Raw genomic sequence first — 12,016 nt, 5'->3', positions numbered from 1 at the left:
AGAAGCAGGAGTTTCTACATTCCTGAAAGGGCTTAGAGCAGACTGTCCTGCACAGGGAGAAGAATCTTGCCTATGTGTAGGGTGGTGGCTCATGGGTTAACCTGCTTGGCAGGATCTGCAGGAACCCCACAGGAATGAGAGCTGCTGACACGGAAGGAGTTGACTGACCAGTTGTATTTATTTTTTTTTTTCTTTTTTCTCTATATATAAGGGTATACACTGAGTTTCTACAAATATTCATTTGGTATTTGTGTTATATTAAAACATAACACTGACTTTTTATGAAAAGCACCTGTTTGTGTAGGGATGAAGCAAGTAAGGAAAAAGGAATGATATTTAACATTCAAACATGATAGCACTGGTTTTTGTAGGTAATTCTTTGTACTTCTCTATTGAATCAAATAAACTAAAACAAAGCTAACACTGTAATGCTGTGGAAGAAATAATTGTCCATACCAGATCAAGGAATGGATCTGATCAAGAGCTGAGCCTCTTATTAGAGCATTTCTTTCTCTTTTTTCTTTTTCCTCCTCCTATGATACTTTTTCATTTGCAAAAGTGTATTTCTCCCTCCAGAAATGTTAATAAGCCTCAGATCTTGGCTCTTACTCTTCCTACTGTTAAAAGAAGCATTACCTTGTGACTTTTCTTAATTCTTTATTTACAAAGGTGAATGCTGTTTGACTAGGCTGAAGTAAAACTTCTATGTAGTAAAATAGTTGCAGAGTGAGAAAGTACTGAATTAAGCTAGAATTATCTGTTTTATCCCTTGAAAAAACAAGCTAATGTTTTGTGAAGTGCTGTTTTAAATTTTGATTAACAATGTGAAGTATTTTTAATTAATAATGGATAAAACAGATAATTAAAGTTCCTATCCAGTATAGGACAGTAATGAAGAAATGTCTTTAACTTGCTGGAAGATATTTTGTACACTGTTATCATGTTTCGGTTCATTATTGCTTTTCAGGGTAGCCACAAAAGAGAAAATACAGTATCCTAAATGGGAGTGGTTATAAAACAGCACAATGTAGATTTTTTTTATTTTTTTTTTTTTAATCTTCCCAGCTGTCTTGTCCAGAGGCAGACCTTTGCATAGGTCTGCCTCTGAGAAGCTTTTTGGTTTTGCTCATCTAGAGGTCTGTTAGGCTATGGAATTTGAACTGTGTCTCAAAGGAACTAAACTGGTCTATCATAGACAAGCTGGTGACATGCAACTATGTAATTTTTAAGACTACCTCATTCAGTCCAAAAATATTAATCAGAATTTAAAGGAATGGTGTGTACAAAACAAACTTTTTGCCTTCCTTGTAGAACTTCGTGCTGTCAGACTGCTTCTATTCCTTTTATGATCTGCGCAAAGAATTTCACACTTGCTACCCTAGTTCAGCCGCCGTGAAAGATCAGACTATCAAGACCATGGCAGAATGTATCCTTTTGCTTCAGCTTCTATGCCAGAATCAATTCTACATCCTTAGGTTTTTTATCTCTGTGATCATCACAGGTCTTATTCCTCTAATCCAAGATGTGGGTTCTAAAAATTGATAGGTAAAATAGAAGGATGTTCACTTGAGTGTGGGTTGGGAGGAGCAGCTCTGCTTGTAATAAATTTTTGTTTTCAGTTTGAGTCTGACACTGAGTTCTAAACCATATTTAGTAACTCTACCAAGGAAAAACATTGCTTGTTGATCTTAAAAGAGGGGCTTTTCAGTACCAGTTGTCTGTAAGCTTCTGCTGTTTGCAGGTAGTAATAGTTATCTTGCATGATGCTTAAAAAAAAGCCCCAAAACCCAAACCAGCAACAATAAAGCAAGTTAAAAAACTTGCATCTAAATTTTAGGAGGATTGCTGTGGCCTGGCTGAACGTGGTTAAAGTTCAATTGTGTTTGAAGTGAAAGGAACTTACTCAGCCTTTTTTTTTTTTTAACTGTTAATGCTGAAATGATGAAAGCTATCGCTAGTTTTTAGACTGTTGACCATTATAGTGAATATTAACTGGTTTATGAGCAGAGTAACACGTCTAATGGTCATGTGTCTCAGCTAAGACCAGTAAATTTGATTACCAGTTCTTTGTTAATATCAGGAAAGCCTTATGGCTTGTTTACAAATGATTGTGCAAGTCTTTTATTTTCTATAATCGCCTGTTTAGATCTAGGCTTGGGAACAGATGAAGCAGAGGAAGACTTTGGTGTCTGGCAAGTGAAAACCATGGTGGCTATAATATTCACCATGCTCTCTGAAAGTTGTAGTAAGTGAACTATTAATACAGACTGCTGGAGTTTTTTATTTTTTTTTTTTAAGAATTGGCAGTGGTACTGTCATTCTTAAGTAATCTCTGACCCTGGTTAATTTAAACTTCCTGTTTTGTTGCAGGTCACTTATTTACTGAGCCTGAAAATGTGAAACACAAGTATGAAACAGGTCCTTGGTAAGTACCTTTGTCATGGTTGTTTACAACCAAAGATGAAACTTTTCTTCAGCCGGGAAAGCTTATGGATATTTCCCCATTGTCACTGTTGAAGTAGGTTAGCCCTGAAAACAATAACAGGGTATTCAGCCTCCTAGGGCACACAGACTATAGCTGTTATTTTGAACGCTGTACTTTAGTCCATCTCTTTAAAGTCACTGCAAGTTAAATGCTCTTTGTTCTTTAGTTTCTGTTTAGCATGGCAGCGAGGCTGACTTATCTTACCCAGCGGTGAAGAAATATTTGTTAACTTTCCCTAAGTCAACAGGGGTAATATCTAGTGCATGCTGCTGAACTACATGGTACTTCTGAAGAGTGATCTAATATGCTTTGTATTACATATTGGATTTAGGGAGAGAAGAAACAGACTAGTTCTTTGAGAATGGAACATCTTAAGCATAAATTCTATGTATTCATAATTAGGAGTGCCTTTATAATAATCTATGCTGGATTGTTTAATTTTTCCAAACAAGATTAATCCAGTTCCTTATTACTTCACTTTGAGACAGTCTTCCTACATTTTTTTAATTTTTTTTTTTTAAGGATCTGCAATGTGCTAATGACAGCACGTATTTTAGGCATTGTGTATATAAAAAGGATTAGCCCAGTTATCTTTTCTTTCTTTATTAAAATGATTAACAGAATTAGAAGGGACTTAACAGCAAATACACAGATTTGCAAGCTAAATTAGTAGCAAACTGAAATCTGCTAAGGTAAGGAAAACCTAGATTAAAGCTTACTTTGACTTTTTTCTCCTTTCTCTGCAGTAGTAAATCTGAAATGGTGAACAGTGAGACGGTAATACGTGCCAGGGGTTTGCCATGGCAGTCTTCAGACCAAGATATTGCTCGGTTTTTCAAAGGACTCAACATTGCCAAGTAAGATAATAAGAACCTGTCTTGCTTTATCACTTTGTCTATATAGCAAGTTTTTTTAGTGTTTGTTTAACATGCATCCCCCACTGGAGCCCTCACTTCTGTCTTTCCTCAGCAAGGCCCCTTTGTACCCAGTGGTCATGATAACTGAACAGGTTTACCAGACTTAGGTGTGCAAGAAAGAGTTATGAGTGGAGAAGAAAAGAGACTTGTTAGTTAAAAACCAAAATCCTTTCATTTTTTTGCTAGTACTGAAAGGGAGAAACTCCTACTGCATTAATCAAGGTAGAGTCCAAGATGTAAAAGAAGGTTGAATTTTGTGTCAACTCTTCGATACCTCTTAAACAGGCTGGATTCAGGAGCATTCAAGTGCTGTTTGGAAGAAATTTTCGCATGACTGACGTGTGTACACCTTTCTCTGTGTGTGTGTATTTATATATATATATGTTATATAGAGTGAGTTTAATTTAGCATACCTGTCAATTAATATATATTCCAGTTTCTTAACACTGAGAGAGCCTATTTTTCTTCTGTTTAGAGGTATAAGGAAATACAAATCTGCATTTCTGAGATGATAGGGGGGTCTTGCAAATTTACATCTGCATGGAAGCTGAGAAAGTGGTGAAGAGCATGACTTCCAGGATCTCACTGAAGGGGATTCTGCAGTATAATTGTGTTACATAAAAAATGAAATTAAATTATGTGTAGTAGCATTTTCTTTTTTAATCTGTAAACTCTATGTCAAAGTCTGATTTCCCTACTATTCTTACACAATTTTTATTAAATGTATTAAAGATTCAAACTAAGTCTATTTTTGTTGGCTTTACCTTCCAGAGGTGGTGTGGCTCTTTGTCTGAATGCTCAAGGAAGGAGAAATGGGGAGGCATTAGTTCGATTTGTCAATTCTGAGCAGAGAGATCTTGCACTGGAAAGACATAAGCATCACATGGGTAGCAGATACATCGAGGTAAGAAGCAGTGACCTGAAATAGATCCCTGGGGAGCAAACTGGATGTTTTAGACTACAGTTTTAAATGAGAAAAAAATGCACTTACATTTTGGTACTTTGGTAAAATAGAATTCTCTGACATGTGGAAAAGTGTGTTTTGGTGTTGAATGTTGTAATTTTCCTGTGAGGTTTTTAAAATCTCTTTCTCTTTAAGGTTTACAAAGCAACTGGGGAAGAATTCTTAAAAATTGCAGGAGGTAAGTGATACTGGAGTTCAGTGTGGTTCCTTAAGTTCATAGGAGTATAGTACTAGTTATGATATTTTTATTTTTTTATTTATTTTTATTTTTTTTTCCTCTTGGCTGAAGACACAAGTAGTTAATAAAGTAGCTTTCCTTGTTTTGCCTTCTAAGAATACTTGACTCTGTCAAGTTTTGGTTTCACATGGTTGAATTTGAGTTGTGAGCATTTGGGCTGTGATGTTCACAGCCACATCGGTCTGTTAGGGAGGAAGACGAACCTTTGCAGTAGAATTCTGTGTATCTTGTAAGTGCACACCCACCCCATCTTTGTTGCAATTTCATTAAAATATGAGATACTTTCAGGGTAAAGGATTTTCATTTCAAGATAGATTACTGGGTGTTAGTATTATCTCAGGTCTTCTGTGGGTTTGTTGCTAGCTAGTAATCTCCTGCTTTTACTCCTTAATGCTTGCTGCTCCTGCAGCCTATGGAATTGACTGAGCATATGTTATCTTTCTACCAGGAACCTCCAATGAAGTGGCCCAGTTCTTATCTAAGGAGAATCAAGTTATCATCCGGATGAGAGGCCTTCCCTTCACTGCTACTCAAGAGGATGTCTTAGGGTTCCTGGGGCCAGAGTGTCCAGTCACAGGAGGGAAAGAGGGACTTCTCTTTGTTAAATATCCAGATGGCAGGCCCACAGGAGATGCATTTGTGTTATTTTCCTGTGAAGAATATGCACAGAATGCACTTAAAAAGCACAAAGAAATACTTGGAAAACGTTACATTGAACTCTTCAGGAGCACAGCAGCAGAAGTCCAACAGGTTGTAGCTATTAGCAGTGAGACTTGAAACTTAACAGTTAAAACTTTTCTTCTAACACTTGCACATAAATGTGTTGTAGACAACCATGAAAGTCTATGACATTAACAATGTCAAGTTCTAGAAAGGGCAGTATGTGCTTCCTGATTGCTGTGGAAAATTGCACGGCATTGTTTTGGGGTTTTGCTGTTTACTTTTTTACTACCACTTTTTCTTTTTTTTTAACATTCCTCAGATTCTGAAGTAAAAATGATGGGATAGTTTTCTTCTACTTCCTCAAGGTTGACTGAAGTTACACAAATAATTCTAAAAACATACTAGATTGATAGTACTGTAGTAATGCTTCTTGAAAATCTGCAGTGTTGTCTTTAAATTCTGGTCTCTCTGTACAGAATTTCTAACATTAAATTCAAATCTGGATGCATTAAATCAGCTTTTCCTCCAACTGCTTTGTTGGCAGCAAAGAATTACCAGGATGTATCTGACTTTTGGTGAAAAGAAGTGAAATACCTGTTTTACTAAGATAATATATTTCACTTTTGTCCTTCACCAGTTCCTGTCATCACCTTCTTACACTGGTACAGCCATTTTGTATTGGCACCAGCAACTCAAGCCTGTGAAAACCATCCCAAGATGCATTTTTCTGCCACAGTGACCAAGTCTGCTCTCACTTTTGTTATGGAGACCAGGATAAAGCTTCTATTCTACCATTACTTCTTCCTCTATGACAGTTTTGGATTTTTTTTAATTTTTATTTTTTTTTCCCCTTAAGCAAGAGATGATTTTTAGGGAATTACAGGTTTGAGTAATTACAAGAGGTAAAGCCAGCTCCCAGCTATTCAGTGTTAATACAAAGTAATTACAATAGTCTTTTTGCAAATAAGAGAGAAGATTTCTGGCCTGTAATGTGCTAAAAATGAATTCCTGAAAAAAGGCTTCTGTTGAGACAACCTCCCTAGACTGAATCAGTATTGACAAAACTAAACCTCTTGTTTAGTATCTCTTTCAAAAGAGTGAAATCTCTTTTCTTTATTTCTGGTAATCATCACTAAATACGATTTTCAGCATTACATCCCAACATCCCTTTGTCATTTGGGAGTGAGTCAAGAGAAAATAAAATGTTGAGGTCAAGGTCTCCTATAGTTCTTTATCCCTGTTTTTAAATACTAATTTTTTCCTCTCTGCACTGGACTTGGAGATGAGCACTCAGGTTAAAAAAACAAGCTCACTAACTGGTCAAGTTTTATTAATCAATTAGAGCCACTGTTTTTATTTGTTAGTTATTTAAGGTCTCAGTTCTTCTAGAATGACTGGTTTTAATTTACCCTAATTTAAGTAAGAACTGCATGTGACAATACTGGTTTATTAGGACAAATGTGATTTTCAGATGTTCCTTTTTGGGATATTCTAAAATGAACTGTAATCTGCTTTTAACTTATTATTAGAGATTAGAAAGGTCTGTTATTAGGGTTTAGCAAATTAAATTTTTTAGACTTCCCCTCTCCCCTTCTGATTTTGAAACTAGATGCCCAAAAGGAAACAATCAGAAATCATTTGGTTTAAGAAGGTTTGGTTTTATTTTGGATTTTTTCCCTCTGATGTTGGAAGTAATTTAAGTATGTGAAATAGTATTGTGAGAATTGATTTGTATTCAGCAAGATGATGTGTTAATCTCTATCTATGTGCTTTTTTGCCAACAGGTACTCAATCGATATATGTCAACACCTCTTATTCCCACCCTCCCAACTCCCATCATTCCTGTCATACCCTCCCCATACACCATTGCCACGGGTAGTGTACGTGACTGTGTTCGGCTCAGAGGCCTTCCCTACACTGCTGGCATCGATGACATCCTGGAATTCATGGGAGACGCCACGGGGGATATCAAGCCCCATGGAATTCACATGGTCTTCAATCAACAGGTAACAGGATTTTGCACAGGAGAGCTAACTTTCCTCTTACTGAACAGGGTTAGTAGTCAGGGTAGCTTACCTGTTATTGGTTGTGCTTTGTCTTCTGTAACTTTGAGAAAATAGTGTTGTTTGTGACTTTTCCTCATTTCCACTTTTACATACATGCTTTTCTTCCTATATATGTATGCATTAGACTGGGGAGGATGAAGTTGGTTCTTTAAGAATAGCTTTATCCTGGAGGCTGTCTTAAATAGTCCCTTGTGTTTCAGGCAAGTGCAGGTAATACACAAGATGGAGAGGTCTCATGTTTGGTAGCGCAGCTGCTCTGTCAGCTTCAGGGTTTCTGCTCAGTGATAGCTGTGGAAAAATGAAGGTTTCTAACTTGATAAGACACTTATCAGGCTTTAAAGAAAGTTGATAATGTAAAATTGTGCTTTGGGTATGTTTTAATGACATAACCACAGGGATAGTTTTCCCTGTTGTCTTTTATTAAAAATAAGCTCCATTAGCCACAGAAATATTGAGGTACTAAAGAAAATAAATAAGAGATTTGCTACGTTTGTTTTGTTTTTTGTTAAGAAAGTTTTAAATATTTTTATATATACAACAATGTCTGTCAGGTCACAGAAAATCAGACCTGGAAATCACTCATGTAGTTATGGACCTTATAAAGTCATGTCTGGAGCTTTATATTTTTGCACTATCACCTACAAAGCAGTTACAGGGAAGGCAAAGCCAGACTCTTCCTACAGCTTACAGAACAAGAGACTGTGTTTATAACCTTCATCAAGGAAAATTCCAATTAGGTGAAAAGGAAAGAAAATAAAACTATCCTAAATAGAAGTTATTTAGGTACTAGAACAGGTTCCCAGCGATACTCTGGAATCTTAGCCTCTGGAGATGTCTCGATTTCAAATATAGAAGGCCATGAGTGGCCTGATGTAGCTTGAAAGTTAGCCCTGCTCTGAACATCTTTTGAATTGAAGGCCTCCAAACTGTCTCCGTGATAAATTACTCTCTTCCTCCAGAAGGTGGAAGCAGAATTGTGTTAACTGGCTGATTATACAAGTCTCTTCTGCTCCTAAAAGTAATTGTTATTAGTGATTAGTGCCAGATGAGAAAGAACAATACAGATTTTCAGTAGACATTTGATCTCCATTCTTTCTGCATTTCTAGCCTCCTGGCTGTTTTAATAACAGATTATTTCCCCATCCCATAGGGACGACCATCAGGTGATGCTTTTATCCAAATGAAATCTGCTGATAAAGCCTATATGGTAGCTCAAAAATGTCACAAAAAAATGATGAAGGACCGTTATGTGGAAGTATTCCAGTGTTCAGGAGAGGAGATGAACTTTGTTTTAATGGGTGGCACTTTAAATCGTAGTGGCTTATCCCCACCGCCATGTAAGTTACCATGTAAGTCTCCAATTCTTCTGCTCTTTGCTGCTAAAGGCTGATATGTGGTAGGTGCTGAAGCTTTGTGGCCTTTCACCTTTTGAGTTGGGTTTTGCCATGATCAATAATTATCCATCTGTGTACATGCTGAGATTGAAATTGTTCCCTTTGTTCAATAATGGGACTGATCAGAGGCATTTTTATTGTAATTTCGGTGATGAGTAGGGGCCAGCAAGGCCTTGCTAGTGAAATTGTTGCACACTTTGCTTTTTGTGGGTGTACTGTTCTGAGCTCTGCAGTTGACTTGCCTGTAGTGTAACCTACTTGGAATTAAAGGGATTATTAAAATGGGGAGAAATTCTAGATTCTATCTGTCTATGAGTGCTCTTGCCATCTTGCCTTAGAGCATTCAGAAGGTACTCTTTGGGCTTACTTTTGAAGGAAAGCAGCCACTGGGATGGTACATTAACAGACCATAGTGGTGAAGTTGGATTGATTTTTTTTCTTTCCCTTAATTTATTTATTTATTTATTTATTTATTTATTTAAGATTACAGTGATAGTCTTATTGTGGCACTATAATGGAACTTTACTGTACCATTCTAATTAATTTCAATACCAAATAACAAAGCAGATATCAACATGTATTTGCAAAATAGTAAAAAACTGCCAAATATAGTATATAAAAAGAATTTCACTGCACACCAAGCCAAACTTGATGTTTTGACACAAAGCAGGTATTTGTTCATGAAAATGCATTAGACTAGTGATCTAGTGGGGTATTATTTTTTCCATTTGCTAGATCCCAAAAAGTATTTTTGAAGTTGCAAGAGGCTTACACATGAGGATCCTGGTGTCAGCAACTGTGGATGCCCTTGTGTAGCTAATCTTACGGTACTTCTGCCCCACAGAGTACTACTTCTGTTAGAAAGAACAGAGGATGTGTTGGTGTGCATGCCTGTTTTCTGTATGTACATGGCTTTATGCTTTCTTTGAATAACTCTGCGGTTCCCTACTTTCCATTTACATATGGACAAGGTTGTTCAGGTCTAGGAGTTGTGAACTCTTAGGAATTGCTTATTTCGAATGTCCCCGTTGTCATTCATGATGATGTAGCAGGGGTCTCCAGGGGAGAGGCTATAGAGGTCTTTGCATAAGTGTTCGCACCCAGATGGTATTAATCACATTGGGATGAATAATTCCTGTTGTATTGCAGAGATCTCTATTCTGATCCTTTTTTGTTGCTCTGTCCTTGTTTGTTTAGGTCTCTCTCCACCAGCCTATGCTGCTTTCCAGGCAGCAGCTGTGATCCCAGCAGAGGCAGCGATTTATCAGCCGCAAGCCCTTTTGCCAGCCACCAGGACTCCCCAAGCCTCTGCAGCTGCTCCTCAAACTGTTACCTACTACCCAGCTCAGGCTGCTCAGCTTTATATGAATTACACTACTTACTATCCCAGGTAACCCCTAGACTTAGCCGCTTCCCCTCACATGTCATCTCCGTGGAGCAGGCAATGTGTGCAGTCACCTGTGAACACCTCTTAAACTTGTTTTTCTGGTGTAGATAATCCTGGGAACTTGATGTTCGTCAACAGAAGCAGCAGTCATTTTGCCTGATTCTCTGTGGCCTTGTAATGAGTGGCTTCTCTGTAGGTTCTGTTTGAGTTTCTTGATAAAGTTGGTCTAATATTTAACAGTGTTTTTGACACTGGGGCAATGTCATCAAGGCGGTTCTATTTCTTGGACAAGTGAGAGGCTGCGTCAATACATGTCTCTACCCTCAAGTTTGTTCTTGTACTTAAAATACTGTTTCCATACTGGAAGACTCATCACAGGTGTGTACTAGGTTTGATTTCTTATATCAGTGAGACCAAAGAACACTCTGCATGTGTAAGCAGAGCAGAAAATCTCCACTTTTTTCCCTTCCCACAGATGGTATCAACATTGCTCACTAAAGTCTGGAAATAGCTTGCTCATTGATAGCTCTTAGGCTTCTGACACTTACTAGCTGGAGCATCTGGTAAATTGCTAGGTGGGCCCTGACTAGAGCTGCTACTTTACTCAACATTTTGTGACTCAGAAGTCCCAGTGTTGAGCCCTTGCCTGCTTCTTATACTATGACTTTCTCTCTCTTCCCCATTTTCTTTTTCCTCATGGTTTTATTAACAACCTTAGAACAAATCACCTGCAGCTACTACTTTTCTTCTCCCCTGTGAACTAACAAATGACACTCTTTGCCTTCAACTACAAACATTAGCTATGTTCCTTTCCCTCTCTTATCTAAAAATAAATTATCAGATGCTGAAGAGAAATTTTAAAAGCCCACGTCAGGGCTGCTTGGATTTCTGTGGGTTTGGGGCTTATTTAAATTTTCATTTTCATCTTTGCTTATTTCAAGTACTAAAACCAGTTTTTAGTTTTCATAACAATTTTGCCTCCTTCTCTTTCAGTCCTCCAGTATCCCCCACCACAGTGGGGTATCTTACAGCTCCTCCAGGAGCTGTAGCTGCTGCTGCCACTGCCACCCACACTCCAATTCTGCCCCAGCCTGGAGCATTAGTCCGTATGCAGGGCTTGCCATATAATACAGGAATAAAGGAGATACTCAGTTTCTTCCAGGGGTACCAGGTCAGTATGTAATCCCCCTCCTTGGTATTGTATTTGGAACCCTGAGTAATGATCAGTGGGGATCAAACTGAGCAAGTGGGTGTTGTTGGAAACTACTGAACAAGTGTGCAAGGTCAATGTTGTATATTTAACTGGCAGACTAAAGTCTACGCAATTTGCCTTATTTCTTATGTAATAAACATATACTAATTTGACAGCAGTAGTTTGGTGTCTAAGGGTTAGGGCTTGAGCTTAGAGAGGTACAAAGCCCCAGGGTGAGTGGGGCTGCCAGAGGAAAGTGGGCGCTGTTAAGAGCTTTCAGTACTGGCCTATTTTTGGTGAAAGCCCTATGCAGGGACAGTGTTTGACCTTCAAGACTTGGGTGTTAAAGCCTCCTGGGGGCAAAGTTTTAGTACAAAAGCCTGTGGCATATATGTGGTAACTTGTTTGCAGAAGGAGAGGGACAGACACCTCTGTCAGACACTTTTCAAGGACTAATTGTTTAGGTTACAGCCAGGAACAATTTCCATTAAGACTGCATTACATTGTAACCTAAAGGAAAACTTTATTCATCAGACCATTTTCTACTGTTAGCAAATGTTCTGTGTGCTGTAGGTAACTTCCGTCACTATGTGCTGATTCAGTGCTCTGTCAGTGAGCAAACATATAGAAACTTGAGGGACATTTAAAACAAAGCAAATCAAAAAAAAGAAAAAAAGGCAGAAGAAAAGGCAGGAAAGCAAAGCACCATG

General features: G+C 37.9%; 1 protein-coding gene across 4 annotated transcripts in view; it reads left to right on the top strand.

The window, feature by feature from the left end:
- ESRP2 (epithelial splicing regulatory protein 2) overlaps positions 1 to 12,016 on the top strand; it is a 46,827-nt gene that overhangs the window by 21,409 nt on the left and 13,402 nt on the right. For all 4 annotated transcript variants that reach the window (XM_057425414.1, XM_057425416.1, XM_057425415.1 and 1 more), the window contains 11 exons: positions 1,312 to 1,426; positions 2,147 to 2,245; positions 2,371 to 2,425; positions 3,232 to 3,342; positions 4,174 to 4,306; positions 4,502 to 4,544; positions 5,053 to 5,354; positions 7,052 to 7,273; positions 8,484 to 8,682; positions 9,925 to 10,117; positions 11,108 to 11,285. In XM_057425414.1, the coding sequence (XP_057281397.1) occupies positions 1,312 to 1,426; positions 2,147 to 2,245; positions 2,371 to 2,425; positions 3,232 to 3,342; positions 4,174 to 4,306; positions 4,502 to 4,544; positions 5,053 to 5,354; positions 7,052 to 7,273; positions 8,484 to 8,682; positions 9,925 to 10,117; positions 11,108 to 11,285 (1,650 nt within the window). The remainder of the gene's footprint in view (positions 1 to 1,311; positions 1,427 to 2,146; positions 2,246 to 2,370; positions 2,426 to 3,231; positions 3,343 to 4,173; positions 4,307 to 4,501; positions 4,545 to 5,052; positions 5,355 to 7,051; positions 7,274 to 8,483; positions 8,683 to 9,924; positions 10,118 to 11,107; positions 11,286 to 12,016) is intronic.

Source organism: Pezoporus wallicus, unplaced genomic scaffold (assembly GCF_028554395.1).
Source record: "Pezoporus wallicus isolate ANWC-B61680 ecotype Strahan unplaced genomic scaffold, APGP_CSIRO_Pwel_v1 contig_8693, whole genome shotgun sequence".
NCBI classification, from domain to species: domain Eukaryota; kingdom Metazoa; phylum Chordata; class Aves; order Psittaciformes; family Psittacidae; genus Pezoporus; species Pezoporus wallicus.
This window is presented reverse-complemented; position numbering and strand designations above follow the sequence as displayed.